At 32.1% G+C, this 18,705-nt stretch overlaps 1 protein-coding gene across 2 annotated transcripts in view; it reads left to right on the top strand.

Annotated features, from left to right (window-relative positions):
- SLC25A36 (solute carrier family 25 member 36) overlaps positions 1-17,327 on the top strand; it is a 39,669-nt gene extending 22,342 nt beyond the window's left edge. For both annotated transcript variants that reach the window (XM_039342465.1, XM_039342466.1), the window contains exons 4-7: positions 908-1,008; positions 6,937-7,003; positions 10,372-10,661; positions 11,999-17,327. In XM_039342465.1, the coding sequence (XP_039198399.1) occupies positions 908-1,008; positions 6,937-7,003; positions 10,372-10,661; positions 11,999-12,222 (682 nt within the window). In that variant the 3' untranslated portion in view covers positions 12,223-17,327. The remainder of the gene's footprint in view (positions 1-907; positions 1,009-6,936; positions 7,004-10,371; positions 10,662-11,998) is intronic.
- Positions 17,328-18,705: the final 1,378 nt, after the last annotated feature.

Here is an 18,705-nt window from a genome sequence, read left to right as displayed (position 1 = left end):
TGAACTCATTTATTCAGATCATAACTCCTGTTGATAGCATTTTCCAAACTACCAGTACAAAGATGTTATGGCAAAATAATAATTTAATTTATTCTTGATTATTAAGTTCATTTTAAAAGTCTATATAAATTAAAATAATATCATTAAATGTTCAATGTTGTTATAGTAATATACCCAACTATTGGATATAGTAGAATACTAGTCCCTAGCATTCATATTTTAATACTTCAGTGGTATGACCAAATACTTCCTTTTTTAAATATTGAAAGTTTAGAGTAGCAGTTCTTAAACTTAAATGAACATTCAGAAAATGCAAGGGCCATCCAGTTACACACATACACATACACACAAAACCTTAATACAATTTACTAAAGAATACTATTCAATAGAAATCTCTGAATATTAAGTCTACAGGTATCTTGCTTAATAACTTCTCATTTTTTGTAGCTTAAATCTCTTATTACTTTTTTCTCTTTGAATTGCTTTCAATCAGACATAATTACACTTAGTTGAACATATGTGAACCTCCAGAATGTTAACTGCACTGGACAGTTCTTAGTTACTTGAAATTGAGTGTTCATGAGCATTTATATTATCACTTGCCTGCATTGATGAACCAATTTTCTGACACTGATCTATTCTCACAAACCAGCTGATGAGCAGAGAGCACTTGGGGAGGCAGAAGTAGAGGTGGAAAGCAAGATTTTACTAGCTGTCAGTGTATGTGAAGAGGTGAAGCTGAGGTGGTGAATGGATTCTCATCAGTTCACTTGCATTAGCTGAGAAACTGCACCTCCACACCCAAGAAACATTAGTGTGGAACATTGTTTCTTACTGTAACGTAACTATTAATATTGGTACAATGGCAGAACTATGTTGTGGTTAACTGTTTTTGTTCTACTTTTAGAGCGCTATATTTTGCAACTTATTCCAAGTCCAAAGAAATTATGAATAACATATTTGAGCCAGATTCTACTCAAGTACATATGACTTCAGCTGGAGTGGCAGGTAAGGATTTTTGAATCTTGCTTTAATCTCTTGAAAAGCTATTAATGGAATGACTGCAGTAATAAATGAACCCTAAAGAAGTAATGGAAATAGACAATTCAGAATATAATGAAAATACAATGACTAAAATACTGTTTATGAAAATCAACTGATGATGTATAAATGCTTGCTACAAGCATTAACAGAAGATTGAGTTAGAAAGTATTTTATTTTCTTCATAACTCCAAGTTAGTGAATCATGTAGACACAGTTTGTAGGACTATTTAGTGATTTGGAGTAAGGAAAAAGTGACTTGTAGCATGCAGGAGTATCACATTTCCATTAACTCTTTAAAAAAGTTGTATTATTTCCTGGGCTTAAAAAACGTAGCCGCATAATTGCAGGAATATATATGTGTGTGTGTGTGTGTGTGTGTGTGTGTGTGTGTGTTTTCTGAGGTTTTCAGACCTACATATATATATATATATATATGCTCTTTAAGAGGTGCCAACAGATACATGTGCTCACTTAAGTATGATCCAGTGTACCATTTCCCTTTGAATCTTGATCAGTGCATAATTCTATTAAGCTAAGCAAATTTTATATGGAATAAAGGAACCTCTCTTTTTTCCTCTTTATTGACAGACTTTCTATTGCAAACTTCTTCCTCTGATAAACCACCTGCAATATCTTCTTTGTACACTTTCATAAGGGAGCAAGAAAACAAGCAAAATTTTTCCTTTTGGCGGCGGCAGGGGGGAGGATATAAGAATAAGTTTCTTATGAAAGGGAGGAGATTAAAAAGTACACTCCAACATAATTATTTACATGTTTATTCAAAATTAATAATAGAATTCATGGAGTTGCACTTCTAATAGTTATCTGGTGGTAAACCCCATATGATTTCTGAGGCATCTGATGAGAAAATGTAAGATTGTATTATTTTAGAATAAGTGTTTCAATTAATGGCTTACACAATAGGTTCTATGTATATCAGAGTCCTGACATATTTGGGAGACAAAAATGCCCATTATAATTAATAAGCATAGTTAATCTTCTGTCTTATTATTTTGGAGAATAGAAGTTTAAATTTTAAGTAGCTCTTTGTTATGCATTCTTTTAAAGAAATCCATGGGGAAGGGGCAACAGTGCAATTGAGGATTCATTTAAAACTGTACATTGATTTAGAGATTGTTACCTGTCTTCTTTTTTTCCCAGAAGTTAAAAAGAAATTAAATTTCTCTTGACAAAGAACAGAGCAGAAGATGAAAATGGATTAGTAATATTTTAACAGAAAATGACCCTCTGTTTATTACACATTAATAGTTGTTTGGAATTAGCTTAAATATTAATTACCTGGTTGTCATAATGATTGTTGTAAATATGCATAGAAAATGTAGAAAACTGATTTGTTGCCAAATTTCATATCTACATGCAAATCCAGTTTGCCCATCCAGCAGTATTTCTGATATTATGATTTGAATTATTTGTATGAAAATTCTTTTAAATCTATTTAATTACTTAGTTTTTCATAGCTGTCACTTTGAGACAAATATGCTTTTTTCTACTTTTAATATAAAAAGCTACCTCTTTTGAATTTCTGTGATTCTGTTTTATTACATGAAAGTATCTTGTTCATGTGCTTACAAAAAATTGACTGGCAATAATGTTCAGCTTTGCAGTTACATACCTAAACAACATTGTTGGTGCAAAAGAATGTTCTGTGCATATTGGCTTTGAAGGTAGCTACTTTCCCTTTGAACTAGCATAGTTTTAGGATGTTAGAAATCCCATAGATTGCATATGAAAAATTCTTAAATACATATAAAACCACTGACATATAATTTTGGCTGTATTGTCACATAACTAATATAAAAAGCATATGAGAAAAATGCTAACCTTGTCATTTTTGCTTTTTAAAATGCTTCCTTATTGTATTAAATTAAACTATTAACAATTCTGCCTGCAAGATACATTTTAGCTTAGAGCTACTAGTACAGAGAAGAATACATGGAATGAAGGAAGAAAGAAATACCATATTAGACTTTCTGCATACAAATATTTTTTTAAAATCTTTCACAGAGTATGAATTGTTTCTTAACTTTCTTAATCGTGTACTTTTTTGGTAATTTTTTAAAAGAAATATTGTTTAATGTACAGATAGTAATTTTTACAAAAGCTAAGTAAATTTATCAAAGCTTAAAAATTACATGTTTAGTGGCTAGTACGTCTTAATATTTAGTTATCCAATAAGAAATATTTTGTTAGACATTGTATTATGGATATTAATCAGTGCATTCTTGGTGAGCAAAATGTATATTTACTATTCAGTTCAGGCAAATGTGATGTTACAAATCCAGAAAAATCTTGAACATCTATTCTGATCGTATTACAGAAACTAGATGAAGCACTGTAATTTTGTTAAATATGACTCTAGTCATATTTATGCTGTTCTATGTAGCAGCCCAACTGTAACACTATCAGATACAGACATATGCTAAATACAGATGACATTCTGCCACCATGGTATAGCTGTATGCACATTTTCTATGGATGGGTAACAGGAACAGTATTATCAAGTGAATACCTATTCCACTAAAAGATTTTCTATTCCTGAATCGATACAATACCTTTGCTAATTTGTTGAATATGATATTGCAGCTGTTATGTGATACAGTTCTGTGCAAATTATTTTAAAAATGCTGGCTTAGGTTTTTCCAGGTAGCATTGGCCATATATACAACATGTATACATTAAAGCTTTTGTTTTCTGAGAAAATATTTCTCTTACACCAATTCTAATATGAAACAGAAATTATTATAATATTATATCACTATGTGTCTAGTTTTGTAAGTCATTGGCTTTTCCCACTAGTCATCTTCTTGATGTATTTTATATAGCAGCAACAGAATTTATAGTTTTGAATTTAAAAAATTCTTTCACAATAAATCTGCTTTCATATTTGTTTAAACACCTGTTTTGAAAAAGGAGATAAATAGTGAGAAAAATATGGTTTTTCTCATTTTTTACTCTTTGCTAATGCTTTTAATAATGTTAAAACTAGCTTGATTTGTAGTAGCAAAGTTCAGGGATGACTTCATATTCAAAATGACATCTCAGCATTATATTATTTCTGATGACAAGGTTAGCATTTTAAATTATTTTTAAAACAAGCCAAAGCAATACTTGTGTTTTTTTAAAGTTCATAGGTAAGTATTTTATGATATAAAATGGTTAAATTGCTGCAGATGTCAAAAATTTCAGTACTCAGTGCATTTTACAACCCCCTTTTTTAAAATATTTGTGGCCTGTATTCTTTTTTATTTTTTACTGTTGCTAAACTTTTAAAAATTAGATCTCACCTTTTATTAAGTTACAAACCCTTCCAATGGGATTCAGTTTTGCACATGTATCTGATGAGGTCACTGCTTGTTGTTATGATACAGAAAAGCCTGTGTCTATTTTAGGCATTTACTGTACATTTCTCCCGTGAAAGAGTGAGATCGTGTCATCTCATGGTCCCCATCCGCAGGTCAGTTCCTGCAGAAATATGGACTAACTTAAATCTCGTGAGTACTGAACTGAGCATCTCTTGCAGCCTGTAGTGTAAGAACCAGAGTTTGGGTTTGTAACCACACTTAAAGAAACAGAGTAAGGGGAATCTTTATTTCTGACTCCAGTTGTATATAATGTTCACTCAGCTGTTTCATTCAGTCAGTTTGGGGAGAGGTGGAAAACCTTTTAGTCAACTGGTATAAAATTAACCTAATTTGGTTAGTAAGCTCTCTTTTTGATAATATACAGAATTTACACAGAAATTTCTGTGTAAATTTTGTAGTTATTCACAACTGCACCTAAATAGCATTGCAGTTAATTGAATTCATTGATCAGAGCCTTTTTTCCTTTAAAAACAGAGTTTAGCATTACTTATATTCATACTGATTTATCAATTCAGTTTGTCTCAGAAAGAAAGTCAGCACAAATAATTCCTGGGATCTTGAGATATTTTAATTGAAACATTGGGTATATTTTCCTCTAAAAATCTTCTGATGTGTACTTGCTATTTGCAGTAGTCAGAGTTTTCAGCCAATAGTTTTCAGAATTAAATAAGTTCACAGTACAGTCCTATGCATATCTGCTCAGAAGTAAGTTTTATCTGGAAGCCTTTTTTCCTAGGATTTATAGATTTTTAGTCTCAAACCATAAATTAATTAACTGTAATTTTACATACATTTGTTACTTTTAAATGATTTAAATTCATTTTCTGCATACAAGGAAAGCATTTTGTGTGGAATACAAGTAGACTATGTAAAAAAATATTGAAATCCAACCATTTTACCCAGTAAAAGAGAATAATATACTAAGGACCAGGAGAAATTTAACATTAAGTAGGCATAGCTTCACATAATTAATATCTTTTTAATATGAAATAAAGTTTAACTTTAAAATATATTATGCTGTTTTATGGTGTATTTCCCAAGATAGAAGTAATTATTGTAAAATTAGAATCTAATGTTTAAACATAATAGTAAGAAAATAATTTTGTTTGCTGAATAGAAACATCCAATTTAATTTAGAGCTCAAATGGGGGGGAAAGTACAGTAGAGCTTCAAACTTTTTTAAGGAAACACTCATGAAAGAGGTGGAATAATAAACTTTTTAAATATTATAACACTGGGAGAGTGAGAATTTTACTGATTTATTTGAAGCATTCTAAGATAGCTTTATAAATATAAAATATATTTAAATGCTTGCACTCAAAACAACCATGACATTAAAAATTATTGGATCATTTTATTTACACTTTTTAAGGCTGGAATTTTATAAATAATACTAACACGATTGGATGGGACTTCCTTCTGAATAGACATATATAGGATTGTGCTGTTTATAATTTTTATGCTGTGAGCAACTGTAGAAATTATCTAGAAGCTCTACATATGACATTAGCAAATCAAGTTTCTACATTCTCTGGTTTGGAATGTGCAGAAAATCTTGAAAAAGATAACCCAAATACTCTAAAATCCATATATCCTTTTAATTTAGGAAAAAAATAGGATTTGTGATAGCAAGAATAGTGCTTTGCATTTCTTTCCAATAGAATAACAACAACTGGCTGGTCAGAATCTAGTAAAATTTATTCTCCCTTCTGTGTCACCTTATAAAGGTTGCATTTTATATTAATCTTGTAACTGAACAGCTATTAAAAACTGCCTTTTCAGCCTTCTGCTTTCCGTGTTTTGTGATTCTACAGTGGGTGAGATAAACATTTAACTAGTAGTCTCAGCAATATCTTCTTACTGAAACTTTGAATAGTTGTTATCTTGCCTGCTTAATAGGTCACAGTATACATATATTCACATTCCTTTAACTGATAATTTGTTTTTCGATGTATGAGAATTTCTATGGCCCAGTTTGAATGCTAGGTAGTAGTTGCTGGCATAAATTGTATGATATCCAACTTCTATTTCAATCAAATATGTCAAGTATTTATATAGAGGAAGAGAACTAACTGTTTAGTTAGCAACCTTTTATGTTCTGCTTGAATTTTCAATGTATAAAGTAAATTTACAGAGAATAATTTATTGATGTGGTTTAATGTTATTTGCAATTTACTTTTATGGATTATATTTAGAGTTAGCTGGCCTTGTTTCAAACTGAAGGAAAGGTGCCAGATGAAATTTATATGAATAGAATGGTGCAGACTGAGTTTTATATGTACCGATGGTTAATAATTTTTTTTAATAACAAATGTATTTTTGAAATCATGAAGAGTATTATTGGCCTTGTGGACTTTTAATAATAAAATATTGTAGATATTTATTTCTGAATTTTTACAATTAACATAGTACAAGTCAGTTTAAATCTTTTTGCTGTATATGTTTTACTTTAGCCTATTGTTGCCATGATGTTAGAAAAAGTAATTTATTTTTTTAAATGTTTGTTTAGGTTTTACTGCAATCACAGTAACTAATCCAATTTGGTTAGTAAAGACACGATTACAACTTGATGCAAGGTAAAATCTCCAATGATCTCTCGAAAACATAAGTAGATTGGTATGTATAAAATTGGTCAAAAGTTACATTATAAAAAGTTAATGTAAGGAACCAATAAAGTTCCATCATTAACTACCCTCCTACATCTGTTTTTAAATGAGCCTGTTAACTTGCTGACACTTGATACATCTATTTTTTTTACTGCAGTGTTTCAAAAAACACACATACATATACATACATATATTGCATGTGTCCAAAAACATTTGCTCTGAGTATCTAATTTAGATTATCTATTTCAAAGAGATTCTAGCATGTACAGTGTACACTATTTATACCTAAAGCTGTAAAATGTAACTGGGTATCATCAGACCATGGATTAGAAATATAATCTGTATGATTTAATCTGTATGAAATATAATCTATATGATTCTGGGCCCATATGATTCTGGGCCCAGTGCTCTTCAACATCTTTATCAACAATTTGGACGAGGGGATAAATGGGAAACTCATCAAATTTGCAGACGACACCAAGCTGGCAAGAATAGCCAACACTCCAGAAGACAGGCTTAAGATACAGAAAGATCTGGACAGACTTGAACACTGGGCGCTATCTAACAAAATGAAATTCAGTGGTGAAAAAAGCAAGGTTCTACATTTAGGCAAGAAAAACCCAAATACACAGATATAGTATAGGGGGTACCTTGCTCAATATAGTAACTGTGAGAGGGACCTCGGAGTCCTAGTGGACAATCACCTAAATATGAGCCAGCAGTGTGCTGCAGCTGCCAAAAAGGCCAACACAGTGCTAGGCTGCATTAACGGGGGGATAGAATCAAGATCACATGAAGTGTTAATACCACTTTACAATGCCTTAGTAAGGCCACACTTGGAATACTGCATCCAGTTTTGGTCACCCGATGTAAAAAAGATGTTGAGACTCTAGAAAGAGTACAGAGAAGAGCAACAAAGATGATTAGGGGACTGAAGGCTAAAGCATACAAGGAACAGCTGTTGGAATTGGGTATGTCTAGTTTAATGAAGAGAAGGATAAGGGGGGACATGATAGCAGTGTTCCAGTATCTCAGGGGCTGCCACAAAGAAGAGGGTGTCAAGCTATTTTCCAAGGCGTCTGAAGGCAGGACAAGAAGCAACGGGTGGAAACTAAGCAAGGAGAGAAGCAACCTAGAACTAAGGAGAAACTTCCTGACAGAACAATTAACCAATGGAACAACCTGCCTCCAGAAGCAGTGAATGCTCCAACACTGGAGGTTTTTAAGAAGAGACTGGACAGCCATTTGTCTGAAATGGTATAGGGTTTCCTGCCCGAGCAGGGGGTTAGACTAGATGACCTCCAAGGTCCCTTCCAACTTTACCACTACTATTATTATTATTATTATTACTACTACTACTATTACTATTATTATATATTTTAATCCTTTTAATGAGAAACATTTATTTTAAATCTTGAAATGCTGTTGTAGGTGATTCTGAATTCTTATTTTTTATTTTGTGGGTCTATGGAATATGAATTAGCAAGAAACCTGAGGCAAATTGTTGATTGGCAATGATTTGGAGCATAGAACCTATCAATACATGTTGTAGTGCCTTCTTTTTTTTTTTTTTTTTAAATACATTTTTATTGAAAAATTTTTTTAAAAATTTTACAAAAAACAAAACAACCGTTCCCCAAACCTCCCCAACCCTCCCATTCCCTCCCCCGACCTTCCCAGAGCTGAATATAGGCTTAATTAAAATTTCTTCAAAAAATCTTTAAAAAGATATAAACCATGAGTAAATCTAAATACATTAATTAAACAAATTATAAAATAATTAACAATAATATATATATAGAAAAACATAAATACCAAAAGAAAAATACTTAAAAGGAAAAAGAATAAAGAAGAAAAAAGAAAAAGATAAAAGAAAATATAATAAAAGTACAAAGTAAAAAGAAAAAGAAAATAAAGTCTATAAAATATTTTAAATTTTAAATATTAAATATAAGTTATTAAAAAACTAAATAATATTTTTATATCCAACTTATGTTGTATAAAATCTATCCATTTTTTCCATACCGCAAAATACTTCTCTTGCGATTGATCCTTCAAAAAAGCCGAAATCTTTGCCATTTCCGCCAAATAAGAAACTTTAAAAAACCATTCTTGCAAAGTAGGCAAAGATTCCTTCTTCCAACATTGCCCTACTAACAACCTTGCAGCTGTAATTAAATTTAACATCAATGTAGTCTCTTTAGTATCACAATCAGTAACAATACCTAACAAAAACAATTGTGGGGTAAATTTTACCCTCCTTCTAAAAATTCTTTGAATATTCCACCATATCTTAATCCAAAAAGCTTTTATATTTTTACATATATTTTTACTGCCTTCTTAACAGTTTAAATGGCATAGAAAACATTTGAGAGCAGTAATTTTAAGTCTGCTATTCAAAAAAGGTGCAGAAATAGCAACTTTTCTCCTTATTTCTTGACTAAGTGACTTTAGGTCAGTCCCTCTATATCCCAGTTCCAAACATCTTGCCATAACAATTTCAAGAACTAATCCATACAATCATTAAGAGCCAAGACCAACTTGAAGGCACACAAATAAAAAACTGGCTTTAAAGAAGGCTTTTAAATGAAAGACTCTTGATCCCAGATGCATCAGTCATAAGGCTTTAGCTTGTAACAATTTCATGAATAAAGAATATAGTTAAAAGAAGTCTTTCTTACATATTTGTCTGAGCATCCAGACATCTAGAACTAAGATTGAAAGGCTAGTCTTGATTAATGTCATGTCTCTATTAAAAAGCTATGCAAACATGACCAAACTTTGGGCACTTGACAACATAGCTGCATTTACAGCCGTTTTCAGTGACCAGTGGTTACAAGATTGAGTTTTACAAAAGTTTTGCTGACAATTGGCACTTGCAGAGTTTTGCAAAATCATACCCATAGAGAACCTTTGGTTTGAAACAAATTGAAATAGTGAATGTTTGGTTTGCTATTGACCATAGCATTCACTTAATGTCCGCTGCAGAAAAGTCATAAAATCAGATCTGTCATGTGACAACCCATTTTACAATGTCATAAGTTAAGGACTACCTGTAAACAGTAGTTCTATGGCTCAAGAGGAATTGAGGCTTATAGTTCTAGTTGAAATTAAATCAGGCTTAATTTAGTCAGGCTATTTGTATGTAGGTGAAAGACTGTATTTTTTTCTTTGATCATTGATAATATATAAATGGTTCCACCAAACTATGCAAATGTGAAAACTATGAAAGCTTTCAGCCACTTTGCTGCATGGAATATGTCATGCTGATTCTTGGTAGAATGTAAACTATTCAGATTTCAAAGTAGTTTTTACTTTTGTTTTGTTTTCCATTTTAGGAATCGTGGAGAAAGACGGATGAATGCGTTTGAATGTGTACGCAAAGTTTATCAGTCAGATGGAATTAAAGGTTTTTACCGAGGGATGTCTGCCTCTTATGCAGGCATATCAGAGACTGTTATTCATTTTGTTATTTATGAGAATATTAAACAAAAAATCTTGGAATGTAATTCTGCTTCTGGGATGGATAAGGAGGATGAGCCTGTTAAAAAAGCATCTGATTTTGTTAGTATGATGGCAGCCGCAGCCACTTCCAAAACCTGTGCTACGTCTATAGCCTATCCACATGGTAAGAATCATTTGCTTAGAAAGATGGTGAACAAAAAAGGTAGCATTTATCACTGTATATTGCAACAAATCATAGATTACGTTAAAGTTATTTGGGTTGTTAAATGATGGCCACATTCGTCTTATTTAAGAACATGCAGGTTGAAAGAAAAAGAAGAAACAGAATATTTTCAAACTTGGACTTATTTTATCAATGGCTGAAGAAAAGGAATTAGGAATTCAGTTTGTATTAGTGAATGTTATACTCAGACAACACATTTGTTGAATAAGTACTTTTGAATTGTATTTAAAAAATCAATAAAAACTTAAAATAAAATAAAATACTGCAGGGCATTTGGTGCTCTCTGAGTCTTGTTCGTTTTTTGCAGATATTTCATTGCCCAACTAGGTAGCATCATCAATACTTGAAGGGAGACTGGCGACGTTGCTGGTTGGGTGATGAAATATCTGCAATAAAGCAAATTTAGAGAGCACCAAGGACTCTCCAGTTTAACCCTGAAAAAAAAAATGCAGTTTTCAGAAAACTGATGAAAATGCTAGCCAGACATTATTAATAAAAATATTCACCGCTGACATTTCTAAAACATTATAAATCCAAAACAATAAAATACAATTAATAAATCATCCAAGAAAGATACTTTAACACAGTTAAAAGTCATTATTCCAGTGTAGTGCATAGATTTAAATATATGGCCAGGACAAGAATATCTTTACCTGGTTCTGAAAAAGGTTTTCTTTCTTGGGAAGACCATTTCAAAGAGGGGTAGCCAAACTGAAAATGATCTCTGTCTTGTAGTCATCCATCAAAGTTTAACAAGGCATTTGAAGGAGGACCTCAAAGGATGATCAGGTAGCCTGGGCAGAATAGTTAAAGCTATTACTTGACATACTCTTGATATATTTTAATTGCAAGTATTTAGGGCTTTTAATTTCACTATTAGAATTTGGAACTTGGCCCACAATTTGATGAAAGTATTTATGCTGATCCCTTAGAAAAGTATTGTAATTAGATGAAGAAGAGAAGTACTGTATTTCTGTCAACCAATCTAAGAAAGGTGATAGATAGATTTAATTATTTTGGACATGATAGATCAAATTTACAGTCCGTTGGTCATTACTTTACATGTTTTGCTCCTTGAGACATAACTATTGACTAATTTAAAGCATACTAATGTCCATGAAGCTAAAGGTTGTTGAATGTGGATTGAATCAAATAGAAATGAAATTTGTTTCCCTGGTCTTTGCATAGTGATTGCTTATGAATATTGCTTAGAAATGGGGATTTTTGTATAAAATACATTATCAAATATGAGACTTTCTCCTTTTTCTTTAATGCAGAGGTTGTACGAACAAGACTACGAGAAGAAGGAACAAAGTACCGATCCTTTTTCCAGACCCTATCTTTGCTTTTGCAAGAAGAAGGCTATAGTTCTTTCTACCGTGGTCTAGCCACACATTTGATAAGACAAATACCGAACACAGCTATAATGATGACTACCTATGAAGTAGTAGTCTACTTGCTCAATAGACAGCAGCACTACTATCTGACAATAGGGAAGTGAAAAACCAAAGTTTTGCAATGGACCATAGACATTCTGAATGATAGACAGCAGCTATACATATATATATATATATATATATCATCCAGGTGTATCACCCGTATATCAACTATATGCAGATATGGACAAAGTGGAAGACTGTTGATAGGCAATCATTCACACTTCTGCTGGCTTATCATATGGCAGGGGTGTCAAACTGTTGGCCCACGGGCCAAATGTGTTGCCAAGAAACTGTGCCCACCCGATTGCTGGCAATGGGGAAAAAGCTCTGCTACGTCACGTCGCAAGTTTGACATGTCTGTCATATGGTATCTCTTGCAAGTTGTTCTTAAGGATTGCCTTTAAAATGTCATACTTCAGTTGCAATTTCCTCTTACTATATTAGCTTTTTTACTTCTATGCAGCGAGCAGCGAGGACTTGGTGTGAGCAAGGAGGTTGTAATGTTTTTTAGTGCAAGGTGTAAATCCATTATTGGTTGTAAAGTTATGTTCTACAACAGTTCAAAGGCTATGTCAGTGTAAAACAGATCCGTGCTCGTATCTGAAAGTCCACTTTGCAATTGAAATAAAATGAAAGGTGAAGATTTACATTAAGCTTCCCATTTTACTACCTCAATGGGTCTCAGGAGGAAATGTAGATTCCTACATTCCTCTAATAACATAGTGGTCTTCATTTGTATAAATCGGGACAGGGCAGGAAGAACAAAATTATAATAATTTTAACATCTAACCCTGGGGTTCGGGTGCATATTTTAATAACCTGAAGAATTTTTTGCCGTACAAATAGAAAAAGGATTATTTCTGTTCTCCTGTATACATCTGCTAATGTATCCCAGTAGGACTTCAAGTATTTCTAGATTGTGTTATTTTGAACCAAGAATCAACCAACACTTGTAGAGTGACAAATATGTTAGTAATTCAGCGTTATGTCAGACTTCAGCAAACTTAATTCTTGTAAGAGTTACTTCATTTGAGCTGAAATCTGCATCAACTAAATGCCAAACTTTAAAAACATGTCAGAATCAAATGCTAATAGAATTAACTAAAGAAATCATAATTTAATACTCTGCATTTAGGCATTCCCTTGTATTTCATTATTTGCTTAATTTCTGGTGCATTTGCAGAAATCGAAAAATAAATATTTCTTTTTTCCCCCCCCAGAAAGTATGGTCCTTAAAATTTATTTCAAGATTTACACAATATCATTTGCTATAATTTAAGAGTTGGTCTTCACTAACTCATAGAAACTATGTTGTCTTTAACAAACACGATTCACAGTATTACAAGAAACCTATTTTAGTGTTATATAATTAATACAAAAATCCTATATTCATTTTTTTTTAACTACAGCCCTGCTGTTCCAAGCAAATTTCTCCCTGTGAATTACTGTTTTCTAATTGAATATTTTTTTATTTGCAAACTTAACTAGTGATACCAGAAAATTGTGAATTCATTTGCGGGTATTTAGTTCAGAGACAATATTCTAAAAATGTGTATCTTTAATGCATTTGATTATTATTATTATTATTATTATTATTAAATAATTATAATGGTGCAATCCTACTCTTGTCTATTCAGAAGTTACAAAGAATTTAGAAAGATTTATTTCTAAGTCAGTTATTTCTAATAGAATTATAGCTTAAAGTTTATTTATGGCAACTGGCTTAAATCATGGTTAGTTATTATATATTTTTTGTTACTGAATAATGCAAAGAAGTGAAACATGGGGCATGAGGAAAGCTTAAAATTTATTTCTATAAACTATTCAAAAATAATCTTATTGCAGGCTACTTTAAGATAATGCAGAGATAGTGAGGATATAGCCAACTGTCAAAATGGATTCTCCCTGGATATTCTGTAGCAAATATGCTTCCGATAGACTTACAATATTTAGTTTGACGATTATATTAAAATGTACCTTGTTATAAATAATTCTGCTGGATCTTTTTAGCAGGAAGCAGTTTTCTTTAATGATCTTGTTATACATGTAGTCCTTGGATTGAGACTACATTTGGGGCTGAAATTTTGGTTGCTAACCAATGTAGTCATTAAGCAAATCTGGTTTCTCCCATTGATTTGCTTGTTGGAAGCTTGCTAGAAAGTTGCAAATCATGATCACATGACTGGAGGATGCTGCATCTGTTGTAAATGTGAGCCTATTATCAAGTGTTCAGATCATGATCACATGACTGCAAAGACATGTTATAAATCACTTCAGCACCAAATTGTAATTTCAAACCATCATCAAATGAATGGTCATAAGTTGAGGATTACCTGTATTACTTTAGTAAACATGACGGATACAGTCATTAGTTGAAGCAACGGATTACCCAGGAACTTTTCATTTGAACACATTTCTTGCTTATAAATATTACTGACAAAGATCTTATTGATAGTAAACAATAGGCTACAAATGCTTGCTATCTTAAATAATAAAATTGAGTAATATTACTTTGTTATGAAAAAACTTCTAGAAAAACTAGCTTCATATTTTTCTATATCTACACTCAGGTAGATTCAGATAACTAAGCTCCTCCCCCTCCTATTGTACAATCACCATTAGCTCCCTGTGATAGCATTCCAGCAACAATTGTTCAAAGATAATGAATCAGAGAACTTTGGGTCAAACTTAAAATGTAGAGTAAAATCATAATTACTTACTAATTCTCCATCTGACAAGATCTTTTAAAAAGAATGTTTCAAAATCATAAGCTGTTCTAGCATGCCAGCTTTATGAATCCACATTTCTATTCTATTGATCTATTGTTCATAGATCACACTCAGTATATGATCATGCAGCATCCTGTACTTAATATCACTAAAAGGTTTACTTTTCAGTTGCTTAAGGTACATGACTTTGCCAGATGAATAAAGTTTCTTTTAACTAATGTATCTATTTGAGTATAAAGCGAAACATTACATAAACTTCTTTTGGTAAAATATTTATAATCTGCCTTCAAAAGATGCATTTGATTATGATAGTTATATTAAGAATTAGGGGATATGATGAACAAATTCATCCCAAGCATTTTTACTGTCACTGCCATTTCATATATGCTATGGCATAAGGATGTGGAATATCTAAGTTCAAAGGAGAAATGGTGATTCAGTGTATGTGTATTGGCATGCATATTGTGCTTGTCAGCAATTCTTTAAACAACTCATATGTTTCCTTACATCTTAAGGCAGTAGATAACGGAATCCCAGAAAATAAATATCCATTTAATTTAAGAAGGTGCTGATAGTTGCAACCTTTTCCTTCTACATACCGATTCCTTGCAGTCTTTTTATTAATACAGTACACGAATCTGTAGAATAAACATGAATCTGTAGAATACTTGTTTATTTTAGTCCAGTGATTCTCAACTTCTACAGTTTTAAGATACGTGAAATTCAGCTCCCAAAATTGCCACGCCAACATGCTGGTTGGAGAACTCCGAGCAGTGAAGTCCTTACATCTTAAAAAGTTGCCGAGATTGAGAAACACTCCCTTATTCCAAGATTAAAGGTGGTGATTTTGGGCAAAGTCGCCTTAATGAACTATCCTAACTTCAGCCTGAATTCAGATTAGGAATCTCAGGTGGGATTAGAAGAAGAAGAAAAAGCAGAACTCTCATTAAATACTTGCAAAAAGCTTCCTAGGTGACATGCTCCCACCAAAGGAATATTGATATCTAGTGTCAACTCTTGGGTTGAAATAAAAAAACAAAAAATTAAGAAACGTATTACCCAACATCTTTTTGATAATTTGAAGAAAATACTATACATTTTCTATGTAGTAGTCTTTTATGGCTTTTTAATCTTTGTATCCAGCTTTGAAATTATAAGATAAACTAATATAATTACCCCTTTTGTTCTAGCCATATACAATTTGATTAAATAATTACATAATATGAATATAATTTAATCCTCAATTGTGTGGTTATATTCCTGTATATCTTTTTGAATGAAATAATGGATTTAAAACTTCAAAAATTGAGGATTTTTCAATGTGCACAATACACTTTGGAAGTATATTCTTCTGAAGACAGACACAAACTGTAAAATAAAAAATCAGAAGGTGTCTGGTAGCACCTTTAGCTGACAAAAGGCATACATTTTTGTGATCTGTAAATGAGCTCGTTTTAATAGACCTCTGATTTTTGGCTGCCATAGATAAATACAACTCTCTTAATAAAACAAATATAACCAGAAGGTGGCGCTATGGTAATGCCAGTTTCAGAAGTGTATCTATATACATCTATTACTATGTAGCACAGAAACAAGCCATAGTAGATTTTGCACTTGCCAGATTTGTATTATCCTGTGTAAAACACCATTAAATCAAGGAATAACTTGTAGGTTTCTTACATAAAGTTATTTTTTTTAATTATAAGCAAGGTTTTCTTTAAGCATACATAAATCTCAAATTTGACACTTTAAATGATAAAACAGCTAATGTGACTTCAGTGAGCTGGTTATCAATCTAAAATTTTATGTGAAAAGGTTATTTCCCCATACAGTAAAAAGTTTGGGATTGCATTTGAGGTATTTAGCAATCTGCTTTACTCATACCAAGTAGATTTCCAGTGCTTTCCTTCTCAAAAAGCATAAAATGCACTTATTAAAAGTTAATTTATCATTGAAATGTAGTTTTATGTCTATCTAACACCATAATTTTAGAACTGATATAAGATATTGTGACATCTCATTTTTAACTTTTAAATCTGTATGATATAACTGCAGCCTGTAATCTGGAGATTATTTTGTTTTCATCAGGTTTTATAAATTCTACCATCTGCAGAATACTGATGATGTGTGCCTATATATGTTTGTTACTTTAGAATTCAACTGTTTATCTTTTGATAAATACCTGAAGTCCAATTTCAGGTTTGTTTTTATTTTATGTACAGAAAGCTTGCATACCCTCTATATGTGAAAGTGTTTTTTCTAGAGTTCTTCTTGTTTACAAAGTCAGACATTCTATCACTCCTACAAACTTTGTTTTAATTCTTTCTAATTTTTGGCTGTCAAATATGTGCTTTAAATACTTTTTGTATTTATGCCGCAGGGCAATGTTTTGTTTGGACTGCTCAAAACTTCAAAATAAAAGAGTTTATTTAAACCAATTAGACTTCATTAGCTTTTTTTAAAAACACAAAAGGTTGTTTCAAGTAAAAAAAATGGTGTAGTTCTTTAAATTATCAGAGTGAGAAAAAACATTGGTTTTTGAATAAAGTTCATAACAGACAACAAAAAACTTTATAAAAAAATAATATGCTTTTAGGGTAGTATATTTTACATATTTTTCTTCAGGTCTTCTTTCTTTATGAATAAATGTCTCCTGAAATATTTGCCTTGTTTTCAAAATTCCATTGTGCAAAAAATTGTTGAGAAGACCTCACCATATTACCTTGTCATAGTGGATGTTCAAAGATAAAATTTCATTTATTGTAAAAGAAAATCTCCATTGTGAAGATACTACAGTTTATACTGTATATATACAAGTAGTTCTCAACTTATAACCACATTTGAGTCTGAAATTTTGGTTGTAAGTTGTTGCAGTTATTAAGCAGGTAGCCATGTGACCTGACTCTTTCCCACTGTTCTTATAACCATTGCTAAGCAAGTCACCATAATTATTAAGTAAACCGTTTGGTGGTTTAGCAAATCCAATATATCCAATGGGTGGGCTTTTTGTCATTGTTTGCTGGAAAATGGCAAAACATTTCTATCAGGATCACATGACCACAGGATGCTGCAACCCAGTATAAATGCCAACCATTTGCCAAGCACCTGAAATGCACTCGTATTACCAAGAGAGGTCCAGCAGTGTGAGTAGCTATTTGAAGTCTGTCATAACTGATTGATTTGAGTGTGGGTTTCTTTTGTTTAGTTTCTTCTAAGCCAGTATTTCTCAATCTTAGCCATGTTAAGATGTGTGGACATCAACTCCCAGAATTTTCTGTCAGCTTGTTGAAGTCCACACATATTAAAGGTACTGCAGTTGATCTAGACCATGCTTGATAACAATATTTTAGGAGTTCAAGATTTTATCTATAGATAGAAGGCTAACATCTGGATTTCAGATTTACCCAGTATAAAAAGGATGGGTGGCCATATCTATGAGCTACATAGTAACAACTATCAGAAGCACCAGAAAAGGTACATCTATGGGGGCTAGCCTCTCTCCCAGATATATGGCAATCACTAAGAACTAACGGGTTTTCCAAGATCAAGATAGTTCTTATCCTTTGTGCACAGAAAATGCCAGGATTAATTCCTTCCATAAAGAAAACTGGCAGATGTTCTAGTCTGTAATCGCAGAGAGCTCTGCCAGCCAGTGTAAACAATGTTGAGCTACAAAGGCCAATGGTCTGACTCAGCATAAGGCAGGCTCCCATGCTCCACTTTATCCTTTTCCTGACAAGTGAGATGAGAAATTGCTGAAAATCACTGTTGCAAGAGCATGGTACTAAAACTGTTTCTGTCATAGCAAAAACAAAC

The sequence above is a fragment of the Crotalus tigris genome, unplaced genomic scaffold (assembly GCF_016545835.1).
Source record: "Crotalus tigris isolate CLP2741 ecotype Arizona unplaced genomic scaffold, ASM1654583v1 scf7180000017792.2578787, whole genome shotgun sequence".
NCBI classification, from domain to species: Eukaryota; Metazoa; Chordata; class Lepidosauria; order Squamata; family Viperidae; genus Crotalus; species Crotalus tigris.
Note: the sequence above shows the minus strand (reverse complement) of the source record. Positions and strands in the feature narration are given on the sequence as shown.